At 34.1% G+C, this 20,409-nt stretch overlaps 1 protein-coding gene across 2 annotated transcripts in view; it reads right to left on the reverse strand.

Annotated features, from left to right (window-relative positions):
* The window catches only part of GABRB2 (gamma-aminobutyric acid type A receptor beta2 subunit), a 110,149-nt gene that overhangs the window by 64,090 nt on the left and 25,650 nt on the right, over positions 1-20,409 (reverse strand). For both annotated transcript variants that reach the window (XM_015819574.1, XM_015819573.1), the window contains exon 4: positions 4,800-5,020. In XM_015819574.1, coding sequence (XP_015675060.1) covers positions 4,800-5,020 — 221 coding nt within the window. The remainder of the gene's footprint in view (positions 1-4,799; positions 5,021-20,409) is intronic.

Raw genomic sequence — 20,409 nt, forward strand, 5'->3', positions numbered from 1 at the left:
GTGAATGCTCCAACACTGGAAGTTTTTAAGAAGAGACTGGACAGCCATTTGTCCGAAATGGTATAGGATTTCCTGCCTGAGCAGGGGGTTGGACTAGATGACCTTCAAGGTCCCTTCCAACTTTACTATTATTATTATTATTATTATTATTATTATTATTATTATTATTATTATTATTATTATTATTATTATTATTATTTCAAACTTGAAAAAAAGTTAGAAAATTCTGGATTTACACAAACTGATTCAGAGGATTTTAAATATTAATATACAATTGAGACCGGATGATTTTCTTTGGAGATTGATGGACAAACAAACAAACATGGAAAAATTAGACCCTGTCCACAATGGAGAAATGGTTGGTGGAGATGATAGAACTTGCTGAGATAATTAAATTGACTTCTTGGATCAGAGAAAAGATAATGTCTACATTTATTGCTGATTGGAACCCTTCTTCCGAACCGGCCATAAAACTGTTGATAATCCAAAGCAACCAGCCATAAAGATTAAAATGTTAATAATAAAGAGAAGTAAAAACTCCAAAGACCAGTGGACTGGAGATAGATGATGTCATATCCCTCCCCCTCTGTTGAGAGAGGGCTGTTCAATTTTGAAAATCATCATCTATCTCCAGTCTACAACATAGTCCTTTCGGCAGTCCAAGAAGGCTCCACACCGATTTGCACTATTCAGGTGATCCTGATGATACAGATAAACCTCCAAGTGGCCTCAATGACTTTCTAAAAGAATGAAAATGACCAGCTCTCTGCAAGGAGTATAAATCCTTCCATTCCCCACCATCCAGTCAGAGCTGAAGAAGCTTCTTGGATAAGAAGCAAAACGTCTTCAAAGAAAAAAGAAAGTCCAGTTGCCTCGTGAAAAAGCTCCTTTGGGATAACTATGACCTGGATGACTGAGAATCTCCATAGACATAGACAGAAAATAATAGATTTTCATTAACATAGAGATAATACTAGGGATTTTCTCTTTTTCAGTAAGGGAACCTAAGTAAACCTTTGATCCTGGCTAAATATCTATAGAATCTAGCTACTAAAAAAATATTATAGGGCTTTTACCCTAGAGGGCCCAGAATATTTTAACATACTGTGTTCAACTGTGCTGGAACAAAGTTACCAATATGTTCATTTTTCAGACAGTCTTGTTCCTGACACTCATGGCTCTCTTGACCCCATGCTGTTGTAATGATTTTATGATGAAATTTTATGATGAAATTATATTGAATCCTGCTTTTAGCACACTATAATGATGATATCACTATGAACAGTTGCCAGATTATGTTAAAGAGCTTGTATCACTAGGAAACAGATAGTGAAACATGACAATACTGATGAGAAACAAATCATGTAATTTGACAATTCTATTTGAAGTTTTATGTTATTTTATAATAGGTTTATTATAATTACTCTTCTAAAACTGAGCATTTTTCTTTTATGTATATTGCAAAATAGTTTTATAATTTAGTTATTTAGTTTCAGATATTTAATCTTTCAGCACTGTTCCTTGTATTTTATTGCTACATTTAATTTTTCCCTAAATCAGTAATTTTATGTATTTTCATCTGAGCTCTGTAACTCCTACTATAAATTATGTAACTGTGCTTAGTGATCATAATAACAAAGATGTACTATTCTGAATTAAATTAAATAAAAATGATATCTAAGTATGTGTGAGGGTATAATTATATTTTTAAATAAAAAAAATGTGAAAGAGAAAGTGATTAGTATATATATTAGTTGTTTTTTCTTAGCTAAATATTAATTTACTCATAAATGAAGTCATGTTGCTATTTACAAATGTTAATAAAATATATAATGTCCGCATTCTTACAGTTTATAGTATTAATATGTATGGAGGTTGTTGACTCAAATCTTAACTCACTCACTATTTGAATAGCATCAGGCAGGCCACTTAATCTCAGTTTAAGTTACTGAAAGAAGTAAAAAAAAATGAGGTATCTTAAATTGTTTTGAATCAAATAAGAAAATCCTCCAGAAATATAAAGAGTTATTTATTTATTTGTTTGTTTATCAAATTTATATTGCTGCCCATCTCAAGAAAAAATGACTCTGGATGGCATACAATACAATTAAAACAATTAATATATAATAACAATTACTAAAAAAAAAAAACTGAGCAGAGAGAGAACAGCATATACTAATAACAGAACCACCTCAATACGTCACTGGTTCCTTCAATTTATTCCTCTCAAATATGAATCGGATTTCAGATACTTTCTAAAAAAGAATCAGATTTTTTTTCTGGAAAAAAATTGTATTCAAACATTTATTCTCACAAAGCAAATAAAAGCTGAAAGGAACATGCTATTTTCGTTACACATTCCAAGACACTTTGCTTAAAAAACAAACATTAATCTAGTAATCAGTGTGATCTTTCAATATCTACAGTATATTTTTATATAATGGTAAAAGAAAAAGAAGAGAAAAGTCTGCATGTTGTTCCTTTCCCTGTGGTTTGAATTTTGACATCTCCCTCTGGTCCCGTAACATACTTCCCATCTGTTCATACATCTGGCAGATTAAAAGGAAGTGGTGTCCTGACATTCTAATACATTATATGAGATTTGCACAGATATGTGGCAGTATACAGGGCACTGGAAGTCACTCAGACATTTGGATGGAAAGTAAAGAAGAAACATATATGTCTAAATTTAATTACAGTATACTGCTATATAATTGTATTCCCATTCTTTTCCTCCTAATTGTATACCATGACCAACACCAAAACATGATTGCAAAAATATATTATTGCAGTGTTTTTAATTGATTATTCTTAAAGCAGACTGGAAATGTCCCTTGCCATGGATAGCATTCATGTTCCACATCAAAGCTTTAGCTGAATTCTGAAAAGGGGTTTAAAAAAAATGTTTAAGGAAGAAAAAGCTATCTAAATACTAAATGCAGAAAACCTGATTCCAAACCTGTTTTGATATAAATCATGCTGTTTTCAACAGTACTTACCTTTGCAATAATATTGGAATTTTGAATGTTATCTTCTTTAAATATAACACTGATATTACAAGGAAGTGCTTTGACATTGGACTTAGTTGGTATTGTGTGCATCTTCAAGTCAGTATTGAGTCCTGTGACTAGTCCCTGCAGTTTTATTGGCAAGTGATTTGCAACTATCTCCTACCTAAGGCTGACTGAGAGTGACTGGCCCAAGATCACCCAGTTGATTTCATCTAATCCTAAGGCAGGGCTAAAATTTATAGTCTCCTGGGATCAAGCCTGATGCCTGAACCACTACAACAAAACTAGTTCTTTAACTTAGCTTAAGGAGACCATTCTGGTCACATAAATTAGCAGTCAGTTCTTTGATGGCAGTGCTTCTGAGAGTTAAATCAACCTTCCCCAATCTGGTGTCCTTCAGATGTGTCAGACTTCCACAATTCCCAGAGGAAATGCATTTGTGGCTGCTGAAATCTAACACATCTGGACAGCAATCTGATGGGAAGAGGTTTAGAAAAGGCTAAGTTTTTAATCTGCCTTGTTAATACATTTTTTTTATGATTAGATTAGATGGATTAGAAAATATGTTTCTTTTTTTCTCTTTTGCCCAGCTTTCGTAAACCCGTTAAAGTTCATGTATGTCAAATGCTAAATCACTGCATGAAGAAATTACTACACACAAAAAACCAAGTTTTCTCTTTTCTCATGGTTCTTCCTATATATAAAAGTTTACTTTCCTGTTTTTACAAGTCAATGTATATAGGTGGATTCATGTAAGGATTTTACACTGAGTTATTTTGTGACTCACTTAAATGTTCTCTGGCAAACATAGGTCTGATAATCCACACAACTCTTAGCTGTAAAATGGGGTTTTTGTGTGTGTGTATGTGTGTGTGTGTGTTTAAATTTAGAGACAAGATGGGTCAAGAAATGCTAAATACTTTCTTGGCTTTTGTACAATCTTCAATTTCAAAATAGTCCCAGGTGCATTTTTCATACCATGTTGGAAAGTACAAATGTAGGGAACATTTCTCGACAAATGAAAAGGCAAAGGAATGAGTTAAAAAATATTTTCTTGACACTTTATAAAAAAAAAACCTCCCAAGGATGAATATATATATTACTGTTTTGTAACAACAAAGCATCTTTGCTGCAGAATTCTTATCTTGAAATTCACAGACATCAAACCATTCTCAATATTCTGCCACAGTATAATTCTGATATCTATTTTCAGCTGTTACATATACCGTACATTTTGGTTTGCTGCTGCTGTTTTGCAATTTCTTATTGTGCGACAAGAACCATTTAAAGGAAAAAGAAGTATCATCTTCCAATCCATTTTTATTCCCTTTTAAACATTACTTATATACTAGCACAGAAAAACTAATATTTTGGAAGCAAGTGGCAATAATATAGGTAAAAAATAAAGATGAGACGTAGTATTCTTTCTCCCCCTCAATCATTAAGCAAAGATCTTTATATGGAATTGTACATGTCTATAAGACGTTTCTTCACTAAAGTGACTTGCATTGTTTGTAATTAAGCCATTTAGTTTTGTTACAAGACCTACTGTATATTAGCCTTCCTCAATCTAGTGCTCTCCTAAAGAGTTGGATTGCAAATGCCATAATGACCTTCAGATTATGGGGCTTTAGTGCCAACCATTTTGAAGAGCACAAAGTTGAGGGAAGCTGGCAAAATTATACACAACCTACATAAAAAAAAAAAAACTAGAGAAAGAAAAGGAAAGGGGAATTAGTCTTTTGGTTTATATACAAAATGCCACCGTTCGAAATGTTTAATGCTGACCTGAGACCATAGAGAACTCTCCCATCTGGATGTAAACGAATCATTCTGTTCTTCACAGTGACACCATGTACAAATGACTTCTTATCATTCAGGAAGTAGGTATCAGGAACCCAAAGCTGATCTGCTACTCTATTGTCCAGTGTAAGATTTAAAGGTATTACATTATACGAAAGCCTCTTATCCCTCCATGCTTGTTGAAAGTACATGGTCAAAGTATAGTCCTGAAATGATAGAAGAGAGAGGGAAAAATAGGTTGAAAATTTTACTATTTTTTATTTTGCTACTTGAAATAACCAAACCAAACCAAAGGGTACTTCTTCAATTGACCACCATTGTCTATAAAATTACTGTTTTAAAAAATAAATGTTGTGTTATCCTCCAAAATAGAAAATATAAAAATATTTGGCACCAGTCTCTATCAGTACTACAATAATATTATCTCATATTTTTAAAAACACTTTCTTTAATTAAAAGAGAAAGCATGGAATAATGGCTACAGAGTACCATATAAGCAATTATCCATAAATATTGTTTTCTCTTTAAGAATCAACACTATTTGATTAAAGTTTGAGAATGTAATTTTCTAGATATTAATAATAATATTTTATGTTATCTATCTATTCCAATGTATCTAATACAAAATTGCACTTAGCTCAATCAAGTAAACAAATTATGATTGAAAAGGTTGTCTCTATAAAGAATATTTTCAGGCTTCTGACAGAAACAAAGATTTCTTGTCAAAGAATTCAAAAACATACATTGCATAACTAGAGATTATGTGAATTACAGTTCAACACATCTAAAAAACACCACATTAGAAAAGGCTTAATTAGACAAAAAGAGCAGCTCTTTCTGACATTCCTTGAAGTCTGGAGATGCAGTTATCTTTGTAAATTAAATCTCTTCTTCTGTGAACATCTATTCAGCCCACCAAGGATGCTGGGAAAAGTAAGACACAGTATCCTATGATTAGTCCTCTAGACATCAGTACCTCCAGATGTGGCCTATCCTACATTAGCACAATACTGATTGCTTTCTCTCTCATATTTCATGATTCTCATTTGAATATACTAACCTGAACCAGTTAAAATGTTATGTCTTAATACAGATGAAAAGCTTAATCAACCAAATGATTTAAATCATTTGCCTAGGTAGTTTATAATCCATAGGCTTGGGATCCCCAAATAATCTAAGGCAGCGGTAGGCAACCTTGGCTCTTTTATGACTCATGGCATAGCTGACTCAGGAATTCTGGGAGTTGAAGTCCATGAGTCATAAAAGAGCTGAGGTTGCCTACCCCTGATCTAAGGGATATTTCAGGTAACACAGATAGCAATTTTGTTAAGGCCCTGTTTCAGTGTGGCATTGAAAAAGGCCACTGACACTATTGCTCCTGACTGCCCTTGATAGCTAAGGGAAGCTTGAAAAATTGTCTGGCTTTATGAGCAGCCCCAAACAATAAAGAGAAGTGGCAACTGTCTAGAGTGAATCCAAAATAAACTTGCAGAAAAATACCCAAGCACAAAAAGACTACATAACTATGTCTGTCTGTAGTAAGGATGGGTCAAAGAGGGTTTATTTCTCCACCATTATTACATTCTATCCTATTAGACCTTTTGCAGACTTTGGGCAGACAGCTCAAAGCTATCCCAGAAATGAACTCAGTTGACTACTCAGCAAACTGGTACAATAAATTTGCAAAGAACACTGAAAGTGTATTGCTTGCATCCACTTCAAATTAGACATTGCAGTTATGCTGAGTTTATGGTACCATCTTGACCATACGTAAACAATTTGGGGATGCTGAGGAAATCGGCAACATTTTCAAAATTTATCATCTGGTACAGATCTTCAGTGAGGGTAATCAAGGTTGTTTCATATAAGAGTCATGGCAGATTTATACCCACTGGCCTCTCTCAAAGAGATCCTTAATGAACCATCTGATTTTAAGATAACTATCACTATTTGCAAATTTGTCTTTATTAGGAACAATAATAGAGGGGATACTACCCATCCAATTCCAAATGGATGTGGGGAAAACTGGATTATCTAGATGAAGTTGGGTCTGCTTCAGGATTGGATATGGTACTAAAATGATCTTGGTTACTCTGACTGAGAGAGCCAGTTTGATATGGGGCTTAAGGTGTCAGGGTACAAACTCAGAAATCACGAATTCTAGTCCTCCCTTGGGCATGACACTATTTTGAGTCAGTCATTCTTTCTTAGAAGGTAAGGCAAAACTCTGCTGAAAATGTTGCCACACAAAAATTGCCAAGACTTGTCAGGTAGTCACTAGGAATGAATACTGACTTGAAGGCACAAATCAAACAAACCAAAGCAAAACCCTGACGGAAGCTCTTTATGAGATGACAAAGATGGAGAATATCACTATGTTGATCTTATTAGTATTCTGAACAAATGTTGACACTATTGATCACTGGTTATACCGGTAGCTGGAACAACTCAGTTCGTTGGGAATTGAGGAAAAAAATCCATCCTAATTTAATTCTAGAATTCAGGAAAAAATATTATGAACTATCTCCATCTACTTGATTGCACTTTGTTCATTCTTTGGAGAATGTTAGCTAACAAGTGAGTAAAATATTACAAGAAGTTATGTAAACAGTATTTTCTGTACCTACTGAGATTTCTGGTGAATAAATTATTTTTTCTTAATGACAACTGATAGCATTATTCTGATGTTCTGATCTTGTAAAAGCTCTTAGTATTCTGCCTTGAAATAAAGCTCATGTGTTCTGAGAATTTTCTTTCAAGGTCATAACTGAACACATTTACATCCAGAGAATGTTGTTTTGAGATCATAACAAAATTCTCTGTTTGGTTCCAACATTAGAAGATAACGACTGTTTCAAGCAGTGGTGTCTTCAAAGTTCTAGACATAAAAAATAAACTTGAAATTAGTCATTCCATACGTGAAATGGAGCCTTTATATTCAAGAGTTTGCTTTGAGGCTGGAATTACACACTTTGACCCATTTGGGTTTTGTTCTGATTGAAAACAGAAAACAGCCAACTGGGATTATTCTGGCATAACGTTTCAAGTGAGACTCTTTTGTTCATAGCTCAAAACAAGCACATTTTCCATTTTGTACATATCTTTAACAATCTCCTTTTGTCGCAGCTGTTGAATGATCCAGAGAAACAGACCAATTGCTTAGCACTAGATGTAAAAATTACCATATCTAATAAAAACAGAGCCATGAAAGAGGGGGGAAAACTAAGAATAATATTTTTCCTTAATAAGATATCAAAATGTACTTAAACAAAATTAATTTTCTGAAAGCTAAATTTATTTTCTGAAAACATAATACATGCTGAGTAAAGTTTGAGGACAGAATGAACGATGTAAATGCATTAATCTGAAATACATCATACATTGACTTTCAGATCAATCCTTTTGGTGAAAACTAAGGCAATCCTAATACATCTAAACTAAAAGAAGTAATGTTCCACTGGTTATTGCTGACCCAAAGAATAATGAATGAAGCCATCCCTTGTCTTTCTTTTCTTAAATCTAGACAAGCCAACTATTAAACTGAGCAGGAAAAAATACTTGATTCAATGTGTTATTGCACGATTTTTGCTCTACAGAAATCCTCCTTTCCTAACAGATTATTTATAAAGTCTTTGTTTTATTTCCAGACACCTTTTTCTAGGATGCTTCCATCTTCAAGCAGAAAAGCACAAACAGTACCTAAACAGTTATTAGATATTCATTCTGTAAGCTGACAACCATGCGTTTAAAGCTAATGTGTTATGTCTTTTGCTATATGGTGCACAGTGCTGCAGTTACAGATGCATCCGTGCATAGGAATCTTTTCCATTTAAATTTCTGATATTCTTATTTTGAATCCCCAGCTTTGTTAATGCTCATTTTCTGAAATGCACTTTTTTGCTGCATTTCAGTCAAGGCTTAGTTACAAATCTGCCTGTTGAAATTTTGCTTAAATAAATTTGAGTACAAATTTATTTAAGCAAATACAAATTCAAATTTTTAGCCATATTAGTTTTGACAGACAAATACCAGCCTCCTTGCAAGAAACAAACAATGAACGACTGGCTTACTGGTGACTTATCACCAAGTCTGTATCCATGTTAGACTTGGATGAAACCTGAATAGAGCTTAAGTAAAGAATTTTAGATCTTGATTAACAAAGAGACAAAACCAAAGTTTCAAATCTCTACCACAATGTCCTCATACTTCCTCTTTTTACCATTCCCAAATATTTGTATCATTTACTGGTCCCACTTCATAGGGTAGCCTTCCTATTGGCACATTTGGATACTGTCTGCTCGGTAGTATTTTCCCCTCAATGGTAAGCACAAGTGTGTTTATCTATTTGTTCAAAATTGAGATACTAGTGGATATACTTGTCTGATATATCATCCTTGGAAGTAGATTTAATCTCCCCTATTACAAACAATTCAAAGTCACTACCTTCTAAACAATCAGGATCAGGAAAGCTCTAGAACTATGTGCAAATTTTGTATCACAGCATAATGAGTAGAAATTCTTGGACCACATAATTTCTTTTGGTGTTTTTAGTTCGTTCACTAATAGGCTTTTATTGAACACCTGAGCTATGGTTTTTTCTCTCTGAACTTCTGTCTTTGATCTTTGACTGTTTATTTTAATAATCTTTTAATCTTTCTTTGCTACCTGCTTGCACTTTTTAATTGTGCAGCAAGAAGCTTTCTATTTTTAATAACTATTGAATTGTGTGACTATTGGTATTACAAGCATTTTTTTTAATATCTCTTATATATTTGATTTATATATATTATATATTTCATATTTTTTTACAAAGCAACCCCAGTAAGATGAGTTGGGCTGAGGAAAAATGATTTGTCCAAGTCACTGAATGTCTTTTATTTTTAAAACAGCATTTAATTGCTGTTATTGTTTTAACTGATTTGGTTTCATTTTTCTTTTGCTTTTTTCACTAAAAAAATTCCAAAGCAAGATTTTACATTAGCCTTCTCCATCGAACATACCTTTTTTCAGGCATGTTGGATAATTCAGGCATACTGGATGACTATCCTGAAAAACGTTTTATGGAAATTGAGACCAGTTTAGCTGAAGGGCTCCAAGATATGTACTTTTTTTTTTTACTTTCTGAAGTATTAAATTAAATTTTAACTTGAACCTCTGCTTTTGAATGTGCCCTTTGCAAGTTTCATGCCAAATGGATCTACAAAAACCACAATCTTGAACATATACTTTTAGGCCAGGGGTAGGCAACCTTGGCTCTTTTATGACTCGTGGACTTCAACTCCCAGAAATCCTGAGCCAGCCATTCTGGCTCAGGAATTCTGGGAGTTGAAGTCCACGAGTCATAAAAGAGCCAAAGTTGCCTATCCCTGTTTTAGGCCATATCATATATGTACTATATGACTTCATGCACAGATATCACTTTTGTAGAGGAAACCTGCACTCACAGTGCAATAAATTCATACTTCTGCTATTCTGAACCAACATGTAGGTTTCCTAGGCAAGATTCTTAATACTAAACAGAATAAAATAGGATTGAATGGAGTGTGTAATTTTTAAAGTTAATACTGTGGATGTTGTCTGATGCTTGGTTTACAACTAAGTTTATAATTTTACCTTTGACAGGGGTGATTGAAATCCCCTTTGTTTTCTTTCTCTTTGTTCCCATCTAGTTTTGTCATTTTGGTCATCGTTAGTCTTTTTGTTATTGATGTTGTTTCCTTGCTTTTAAATGTTTTTAACAATTTGCCAACTATCCAGATTTGCGTAGAGTTATAATTTATGTTCTTTTTTTAAACTGGGAATTGCTACTTAATACATAGTACCTTGTAGGCCATTCCTACCTCTGTTCCCTAGATAAATACAAATGAGTCAGGTACTTTTGCAATATTTTACAACACCAAATTTTAAATGTATACAGTGTAAACTGTTACAATTACAAACAAAGCATGAATTTGTGTGCACATGCCATACTGCAAATCCAACATTGTTCTCTGAGAGAGAGAAATACCACATTAGGGAGAAAGAAAAAAAGGAAAATGTATAGCCTCAATTAACTCCTAATAAACTGCATTACTATATCAACTTCAATCTCCCTAACATTTCCCTTAGGAAATCATCATTCTACATTACAACTCACTAGATTATTTAGCGAGGTTTTTATATAGCTCTTTTCTCTCTTTGGATATCCTGTACTCTGAGATAATACACACGATATTAAACTATCTGCCTGCACTGGAAATACGACTTTTAAAAGTTGCCAATATTTCAAAGGAATATCTAAGTTGGAAATACTAAACCATCCTATCACATAGTTTGCAACTTTTCTTAATGAGACAATAAAACTTCTGCATGAATAACTTAGATTACAGAACTTTAAAAAAAGTTATTAATCATTTCTGGCTAGGGATTATTATTATTTAATTCTTGTTCTAGATTGTCTATCAGTCAGTTACCTGTGTGACAACACCTTCAAAGTCTTAATAATTCACTGATAATTATTCTTCCTTAGAAACGTATACAGAAACAAGCTAAATTTAAAAAAAACTAGCTACAACTTCATCAATAGACTAAGAAGAAAGGGCAAGAATCTGGAGTTTCAGTTAATCCTACCTTTTCATAGGATGCAAAATGAAAGAATTCTGAAAGTAAATGACTTCTATGCAAATGATGTCAAAATGAGAGATATAATTTCTGTGACTACTGTATTGTCTGAATTATTTGGAACAGAGGTCCCCAACCTTTTGGGCACCAGGGACCAGTCCACAAATCAGGCGTTGGGGACCCCTGATCTTGAAGATTGACTGCTAGAACAGGATGGATCCCATCTTACAAAAACTGGTAAAAATCTATGTGGACAAAACATGATGACCATGATGATGAGAATTTTAAACTGACTCACTGAAAGAGAGTAATAAAAACTTAAGCCTTCTAGATGGAGCTTGAAATATACAGTATTTCTAATGCGGTCTATTCAACCATTTGGTGAAAAATCAGAAAGTGCACTGGATCATAACATTATTTATTAATGCTCCATCCCTTCTGCTCAGTTGCGTTTGATTCTCTGATATTGCTTGGATAAGCTCCTGAAGTTTTCTGGGAAAGGTTTTTAATAAGTGGTTTGCCACTGCCTCCTTCCTGGGGCTGAGAGAAAGTGACTGGTTCAAGGTCACACAGCTGGTTTTGTGCTTAAAGCAGGACTAGAACTCATGGTCTCAGAGTTTCTAGGCTGATGCCTTAACCACTACATCAACTGGCTCTCTATTAATGTTTACAATATGGGAAATAAGCAATATGAAACTGCAAACAAGGTAACTTGGTGAGAGGTCTCTGATGATTTATAGCAACTGAGTGATATTACTTATTCAAAAGCAACCAAACAATAAAAAGGAGGTAATTATGTTGTACATAATAGGATAACATATAAAGCACATGAAAGGAAGCAGACCACCAAGGAAAAGTACAAAGAGCCAGCCTGGAATTGCAGACAAGGTGCCAAAAAGCCTAAAGAGAGCTTCTTCAGATACCTTTGAAATAGAAGGAAAATAATTGGTATACCAGCTGTGAAATGGTATAATGTTAAACAAGAAAGAAAAGATTGAACAATTCAAGTTTTGTTTTGATAAATCTTCTAAGATAAGTATGTCCAGTTTAATGAAAAGAAGGACTAGGAATGATACGATAGCAGTGTTCCAATATCTCCGGGGTTTCCACAAAGAAGAGGAAGTCAATCTATTCTCCAAAGCACCTGAAGGCAGGACAAGAAGCAATGGATGGAAAGTAAAAAGGAGAGAACTAACCTAGAACTAAGGAGAAATTTTCTGACAGTGAGAACAATTAATCAATGGAACAATTTGCCTGCAAAAGTTGTGGGTGCTCCAACATTGGAGGTTTTTAAGAAGAGATTGGACAACCATTTGTCTGAAATGGTATAGAGCAGTGATGGCGAACCTTTTAGAGACCGAGTGCCCAAACTGCAACCCAAAACCCACTTATGCATCATCGGGTGCCGGGTGGGTGTGGCCCATTGGGTGGGTGTGGCCCATTGGGCGGGCGTGGCTACAGTGGTAATAGCAGACTGGGTGGGACTAAAAAATTCAATTCCAACTTTGCAAGATCTTTTTTTTCCCGCGAGAAGTTGAAATTGACTGATTGAACCTTTTTTTTTTTTTGCACACGGCAGCGGAGGCCTAAAGCGAAAAGGTTTTATAAAACCCAGCTGAAGGCCTAGGACTGGGGCGACAGCGCACGTGCCCACAGAGAGGGCTCTGAGTGCCGCCTCTGGCACCCGTGCCATAGGTTCGCCACCACTGGTATAGAGTCTCCTGCTTGAGCAGGGGAGACCAGATGACCTCCAAGGTCCCTTCTAAATAATTGTGAACAGCAGGATTGAAACTTGGGATTGATAGCAATATAGTCAAATTTCATTTACTTACTTACTTACTTACTTACTTACTTACTTACTTACTTACTTACTTACTTACTTATTTATTTATTTATTTATGTATTTATTTATGTATTTATTTATGTATTTATTTATTTTCAATTCAGATCTCTAGGATCAGGTCAATTTCATCTGACACCAATGGAATTTCCATCTGGCTGTACTTCTATCTGTTGTCTAGAGAAAGGCTCAAATACCACATAACGACAGGTGGACAAATATTGTCAAAAAGGTGGAAATTGCAGAAAAGCACAGACCATTTAACTTGATATTAATAACTGGGAACCTTCTAGAGCAGATACAACCATTTTAAAACTATGCAGAAATGGTCAAAAATCTGTAAAGTTTTGCCAACCAGTTCTGACAAGCCAACCCTTTATTTTCTTTTTAAAAAATCAAATAAATAACTTCATAATTTGTAGATATGATAAACTTTGATTTTAGCAAAGCAGTTGACAAAGTACCCCATGGTATTCTGATTAGCAAACTACTTAAGTGTGAGCTGGCTGGCATGGCAGTTAAGTGGATATGTAACCAGCTGAAAATTCATATTTGAACAATCTTCATTTCTTGACGGATTTGAGTGGAATATCTTAGGCCTTAGGTCTTGGGTCCTATATTATTTAGCATTATTTTATCAACTGATGATATGCAGAAAACACTTTATCAGATCTGCAGATGACACACAACTGGGCTAGGAGAGTTGATGCCCTGGCACATAAACATATATATATATATATATACTTTTGCCCTCTTAGAAATTGCAAATGTAATGATTGAAAAGCCAAGGATTATTTTTCTATTTCTTCAAACAATTCAAAGTTATTAATGAAACACACTTATGCCTCAGTGTAAGTCACTAGTTATTGCAAAGAAAGTATTATATTATCCTATTTAATTGAATATAACTTAAGAGTTACCAGTTCTCCTCAGAAAAGAAAAGTGGCATAAGAGGGAGTATAAATGCAAATTTTTAGACATAAAAACTAACTGTTGTCATATTCTAATTCATCCAAAAGGACAATAAATCCTGAAACCTATCACACAGTACTCAAGATGCAATGCATTATCATTTTCTTTTATCTTTATTCTGAATTTTAACTGGAGGAAAGATGAAAGGATACAGTTTATTACTGAAGAGAACTGCAAAGCCAGAAAACAATGCGCTCCTTAAATATATAGAACAAAGAAATATAAACATTCACTTGTATTTAAAAATTATTACATGGAAAAACAGATAAACATGATTATGTGTTTTAAAAAAGTAATAGTTCCTGATAGCTCTTAAATAAAGAAGGTTCTATCTTTAAATTGAATTTTTTAAAACTTACATTGTAAAGTTATATTATTGGGTTAGTGAATAATGAAATCAAGTAAAGATAAGTGTGCATTTTTTTCTTTTAGAAAAAATAAATCATGTTGAATGGAGAGTCCTTGGCTTGACTGACATTGGTAGAAGTAAAATTACCTCAATACTGAGGTTGATATAAAATGAATATGAGTAAGTATGAAAATAATAATGTAAAAAGAACAAATATATTTATTCTATGGTGGTAAGACCTTACTTTAAATTCATTATTCAGTTTGGAGTATGATATTCCTTATTTCAATTAACTGAAGTGCCCCTTTCAGAGAAAGACAGGCAAAAAATATTATAAAAAAACCTGATGTCTATGGGGGAAAACTATGTGGATATATTTGAGTTTAAGAAGATCCAAGCTAAATTAGGGTTTCCCTCTGCAGACAGTAGAACTAAATGCATCATGCTTGTAAGTCACTATCATCTGAATGATCTTATAAAAGACACAACTTAATCACATGGTGAACATTCTGAATAAGATTTAAATGTACACAGTAAGACCTGAATGTGCATCAACTGCAGTTTTCAGGCATCCCGACAGTTACCCCACAAGAGATAAAACAACATCTCTACTGTGTTCCACAATGCAAGACAAACTGGTATTAAGTTAGAGCAAGACATTCTAGCTGAACGTCTAAAAAAAGCTAGAAAAGAAAAGCTGAAAAAAAAGTAGTTCAAAAACAAAATCCAGATAGAAGATACATTCTCTATCTTTCAAGCTGTTCAAGAAAATGTTGAATGGCCATCTGTGGCTAAATGCCTTAATTCAGATTACTGACATGAGCAGGAGACTGTATTCTGTAGCCTCAATAATCCTTCCAACTTTATGATTGTCTGCCAGAAGAATTTCCTTTATCAATTCATGGACATCAGCCTTATCTCCACAAAATAGCATTCCAATTTATTAGTCTCCAATGAAATAAGAGGGATATTAATTAGCTGATCCAATCTGGTTTACATGAATCAACCATTCTTTTTTAACTTGATAGTGCTGGATCACCACCAGCAGCCACCTGAGGTATTTTTTAGGGTTTTTATCCCACTTTTATTATTTTTATGTATAACTCAAGACAGTGAACATATCTAATATGCCCTTCTCCTCCTATTTTCCCCACAATAACAACACTCTGATATGGGTTGGGTTGAAAGAGTGATTGGCCCAAGATCACCTAGTTGACTTTCATGCCTAAAGTAGGATTAAAACTGTTTCTGGTTTCTAGACTGGTACCTTAACTGGCTCAAACTGGCTCTTTAATCACATGATAGTTATGCCATGTCTGCATGACTTACAGCCACCTCAGCCCTTAAATACCCTAAGCCCTCAACCCTAAAGAAGACTGAGAGAACCATAGTGGTCCCATTTCCACCACTTCCAATTCTGGTCTTGGGAAGCCATTCATTGCCATGGGAGACCCTAGTTCAGTTGAGGGAAGGAAAGGACTCGGTTATAAGAAAAATAGGTTTTTACATCGATTCTGTTGCTAGGCAGATTAGATGACTATTTTGATGAGGAAAAAGAAGGTAAATTCATGATAACCAATATATTGAAATTCCTTTCAGGGATTTTTGCTCAACCACCAGCCAGGAGGAGAAATTTAGCATGCCATGGGAATCAATTTATTGTCTGCATGTGTATAACACATTAAACTTAGCTTTAGCTGGATTGACCTCATTTCTCAGTACACACAATACACTAATAATCAAACCTGGCTGGCTTCTTGTAACACATTAAGCAACATAAAAACTAATCCAAGTTAAAAACTAATTTGATTACTAATGGAGTTTGGCAATTTAAAGCACAAAATAGTTCCTAACCACCCTTTTTGGACACTGTGATGCAAATCAAATATCAAGTTGATCTCCTTTCCATAAAGAAGGTTTTTAAAAAATTTAAATAACAACCCAATCCAAAACTATGCTTGAATTGTTCCAGAATTCTTGAACAGCAGCAGCATTACAGAGACAGGATTTTTTTAACACTTTTTAAAGAGCACAGACATGTCCATGTTTACACTATTTGTGTTTCTTGAGTAGACAGTGATGCATTGACTACCTTAGCGTAAAGAGCAGGAATGTATTCATGAGAGAAAACAGGAACTGAAATTACTTTCAACAGCTTACATGAATTCTTCCCTTGAACTTGCAGATTTGTATTTATTTTTATTATTACAACGCAAAGCATTTCAGTACACATAAAACTACTGTAGAAGAATATTGCTTTTTTGTAAAGGTCATGATAAACTAGAAACTATGATTTTTCTCTGCATTAAAACTGGTCAAAAAGCAGAGAATTTAAGTGCTTTACCACCTCAGAGTGTTTCTATCTGCAGATCAGTAGAGATGAGATATCCTCTAACTGCATTGTAACCTACATGACACACAAAACTAAGGGTTAAATAGTGTATTTTACTTTAAATGTTAACATTGCACTGTATCTAATGCCACACTTAATGATATACTTCCCTTCAAGCCTATAGGCAGGAATTAAGTCTTCATTTTAATGTAGTAGATTAACTTGCAATGGTGCTGACTGGGAGTCTGAGTGTCCTAAAATTAAAACCATACAAAAGCCTCCAAATTAAGTCTCTGCTTGTAGATAAGCCTTTTCACCTGTGTTTCTAAAATTTAGTTTCCAGTGACATATGTGGGAGAAAACCAGAGGAGGAGTAGGACAGACTTTCAAGGGACCTGGGTAGTAGGATGGTGGTTAGGAACCATCATGAGGGAGAGACAGAAAATATCAAGGTTCTTCCTGCAGTCAGTTTTTCTCTCCTTCTTTTTGCAGACTAGTTTGAGGAGAGATAGAATTATATTGACAGGAAAGCATTCAGAGTGGTCACACTTTTTCAAACTTGCTGAAAACCTTAAGCTGTATTGACCTAAGTTGAGGGCATTCATCTCTAATTTAACAGTGTCTATTGCACTCCAAAGAGGAAAAAAACACTTGGGCTGAATTCATGTTTCAGAATGTAGTATTTGTTTTTTCATGGGATTATAATGGCCATATGAAAACAAATGTCCCTGAAATTTATGGGAAAAACATAGACAAACAAAACAAGGACCAAACAAAAGCATCAAACCATTTCATAATAAGGTGGATTTAATTTAAATCATTAGCCAAAGACCTTCAGTGTAGTATTTAAATGTGTGGAAGATATCATAACCAGTATTTCTTTTATTTTTTTCTGTTTAATATAGTAGTATTCTTCAATCCTTAAAGAGAAATACAGAATTCAGAATTAGAAAGCATATATCATATAAAGCAATTAATTAAACAGATCTTGTTCAGATTAATTTTCTTCAAAATGAAATGGTCTTCATTACAAGCAATCAGAGACATACTGATGACATCATTAGAAACTGAGATTATTCCAGTTAAATGAATTATTGATAGATTGAAAGATATTTTTGCCATGGCACCCCAGGAGAATCATCTTTTTTTAAAATCTGGGTAGCTTTTCCAACAAAGAATAGAGCACAAAGTAAAAAAAAAAAACACAAGCAAAATTATTTTGAGTGTATTACTTTATTCATAAACGTTTGTAAAAAAATAATTTCAGCAAAATTATAAAAACTTCAAATATTGGCAAAATAGTTCAGTTTTATTTCTTTATTCAAAATCTGGGGGGGGGGAATCACACTTTTTTTTCAGGCCCCAATCATTTTGAAATAATTACTCCAAAGGAAGAACACTCTTTTAAAAAATCACCAGAAAGTATTGCTGAAAGTACTTCAACAATTTTTAAGAGATTTCCATCATATCATCACTATAATTTTCTTGAAAACATCATCAACAAACATTTATCTTGAAATTTATCATAATTGGTATTGTAGAAAGATAATTGTTCACATCATTAGCAATTCCTCCGGTCAGCAGTTATAATCAACCTTGTTATAACTACTGAGAATGTAAAGAAAAAGTTGGAGGCATTGCTTTTCTGTTTATTATTTTCACCTCCATAATTTAACTTTCTCATTGTTTATTCCCTTTTTTTCAGATTACACCCAGTTTCTTCCAAACTTCAACAATATTAGAAATAAAAGTTGCTTCCCCTTATTGAAGATTGCAGAGTAGGCTTTAGGACAGTTATCAAATAGTCAATTTTTTTCTTTTTAGCTCCATACTGAGAACTTTGGTCCTGATAATTCCTGTCTGTTTCTTCAACATCTTGTTTAACAATTGCCATCAATAGTGAAATTCTTAATGCAGCACTTCAAACCATCATGTTCCATTAAGTATCTTGTGAGAAAGTTATTAGTTCTTCCTGCTTCATTTGGAGAAGCTACTACAAAGTGAAATAACCAATGAAAAAGCTGTTCTGTCTTAGGTTGCAGATAAACACACAGAGATACTGTTGCTAAGAAGTTATTTACTACAGCTAAGCAGATAACGGTAGGCAAGGTAAAAAAAATCAAGGTCTGTGCAAAGAGTACTTGCCTGAATAAATAAATCTGTTTGAAGTTCAAACAGCAATAGTCTGGTCCAAATTCATTCCAGAAATCAAGAGCTGAGTTGGATAGTCAGCTGGTCCAATAGTCAAAGGTTTAAGAATAAAGAGCAGCAAGAATCACAAGCTGGAATACCAAATGGTTTATTTCAACAAGGGCTGAAGGTAAAGGAGTTACATAAAATTGTCTGCAGGAAGCTAGCTGCAGTTATTCTTTTGATCTTTGCTTTGTGAGGAGTTTCATAGAGTGGAGTTGTTCTGCTTGCCATTGCATGCATCAAGACTTGAGGCTTGGGGGTCGTGCCTCATCATCCAGTTGCTCCAGCTGATCACAAGATGCCTATGATTGATCAGTCTCCTCAGATCATCATGGTTTGAAGATTTCTGAGTCTGACAATCCATAGACATGTTATCAGAATAGGAGTCAAGAGTCTAACCCTAAACTTAATAATAACCCTATTTATGTTTCCTCCTTAATATTTCCAATGTTGGCATTCCAATATCCAATCTTGGTAGTGTATCTTGGTTTCATGTTCTGTCACTTTCAGATAAAATGTTATTGTAATATCACAATACTCATCAATTTCATCAATGATTGGAGCATTAACTTGGGTAACTTTAATATTAAAGGATTGTCCATGAAAGTCTAACTAATTCTATTTTGTCTTTGGTTGCATCTACCAAAATACAATCCTTGCTATGAAAACAACACTGTTTCTTTTTTCCTTTTGGATCGTGAGTAGTATACAGCATGATTTTTTGATGGAAATGTCCAATTCCAGTTCATTTCAATTTGCTGATGATCTTAGAGGTCAATATGTAATTGATTTGTTTAATCTTTTCCTGTGTTAAGCTTTCCCATATTCATTCTTCCTTGTAGCTTCAGATTTTATTTTCCAGCATGTCAACATTAGTAAATAAACATCTGCACGGTTTTGAACTAGCTGTATCATAAGCACTATTAAAGACCTGCAACTCTCAGTCCTTCAGTAGCATGTCGACCTGAGTAGTCATCATCCAGCATTATATCATTAATTTATATTGTCTATCCATGTGGTTTTCTTATTAAATGCAGGAATTATTTCTCATTGTCTTCTCCCAGGCAGTATGAAATGATATCATTATCACTGTAACCAAATGTGTTCATTCAGGCCCAACATCTTTTTATATCATATTATATCATTGCTACCCCCTATAGAGGCCTGTTTGCTTTAGTGGGCAGAGGGATGCCCTTCACATGCTGGTGACCCTGGTGGTAATATATATAATCTTGGCATACACTTTCAAGGTTCTTTGCTGATTCACCAATGCAAATCAAAATTAAATATGAAATTCATTTTTATAACA

Source organism: Protobothrops mucrosquamatus, unplaced genomic scaffold, assembly GCF_001527695.2.
Source record: "Protobothrops mucrosquamatus isolate PMUCROS unplaced genomic scaffold, P.Mucros_1.0 scaffold955, whole genome shotgun sequence".
NCBI lineage: Eukaryota > Metazoa > Chordata > Lepidosauria > Squamata > Viperidae > Protobothrops > Protobothrops mucrosquamatus.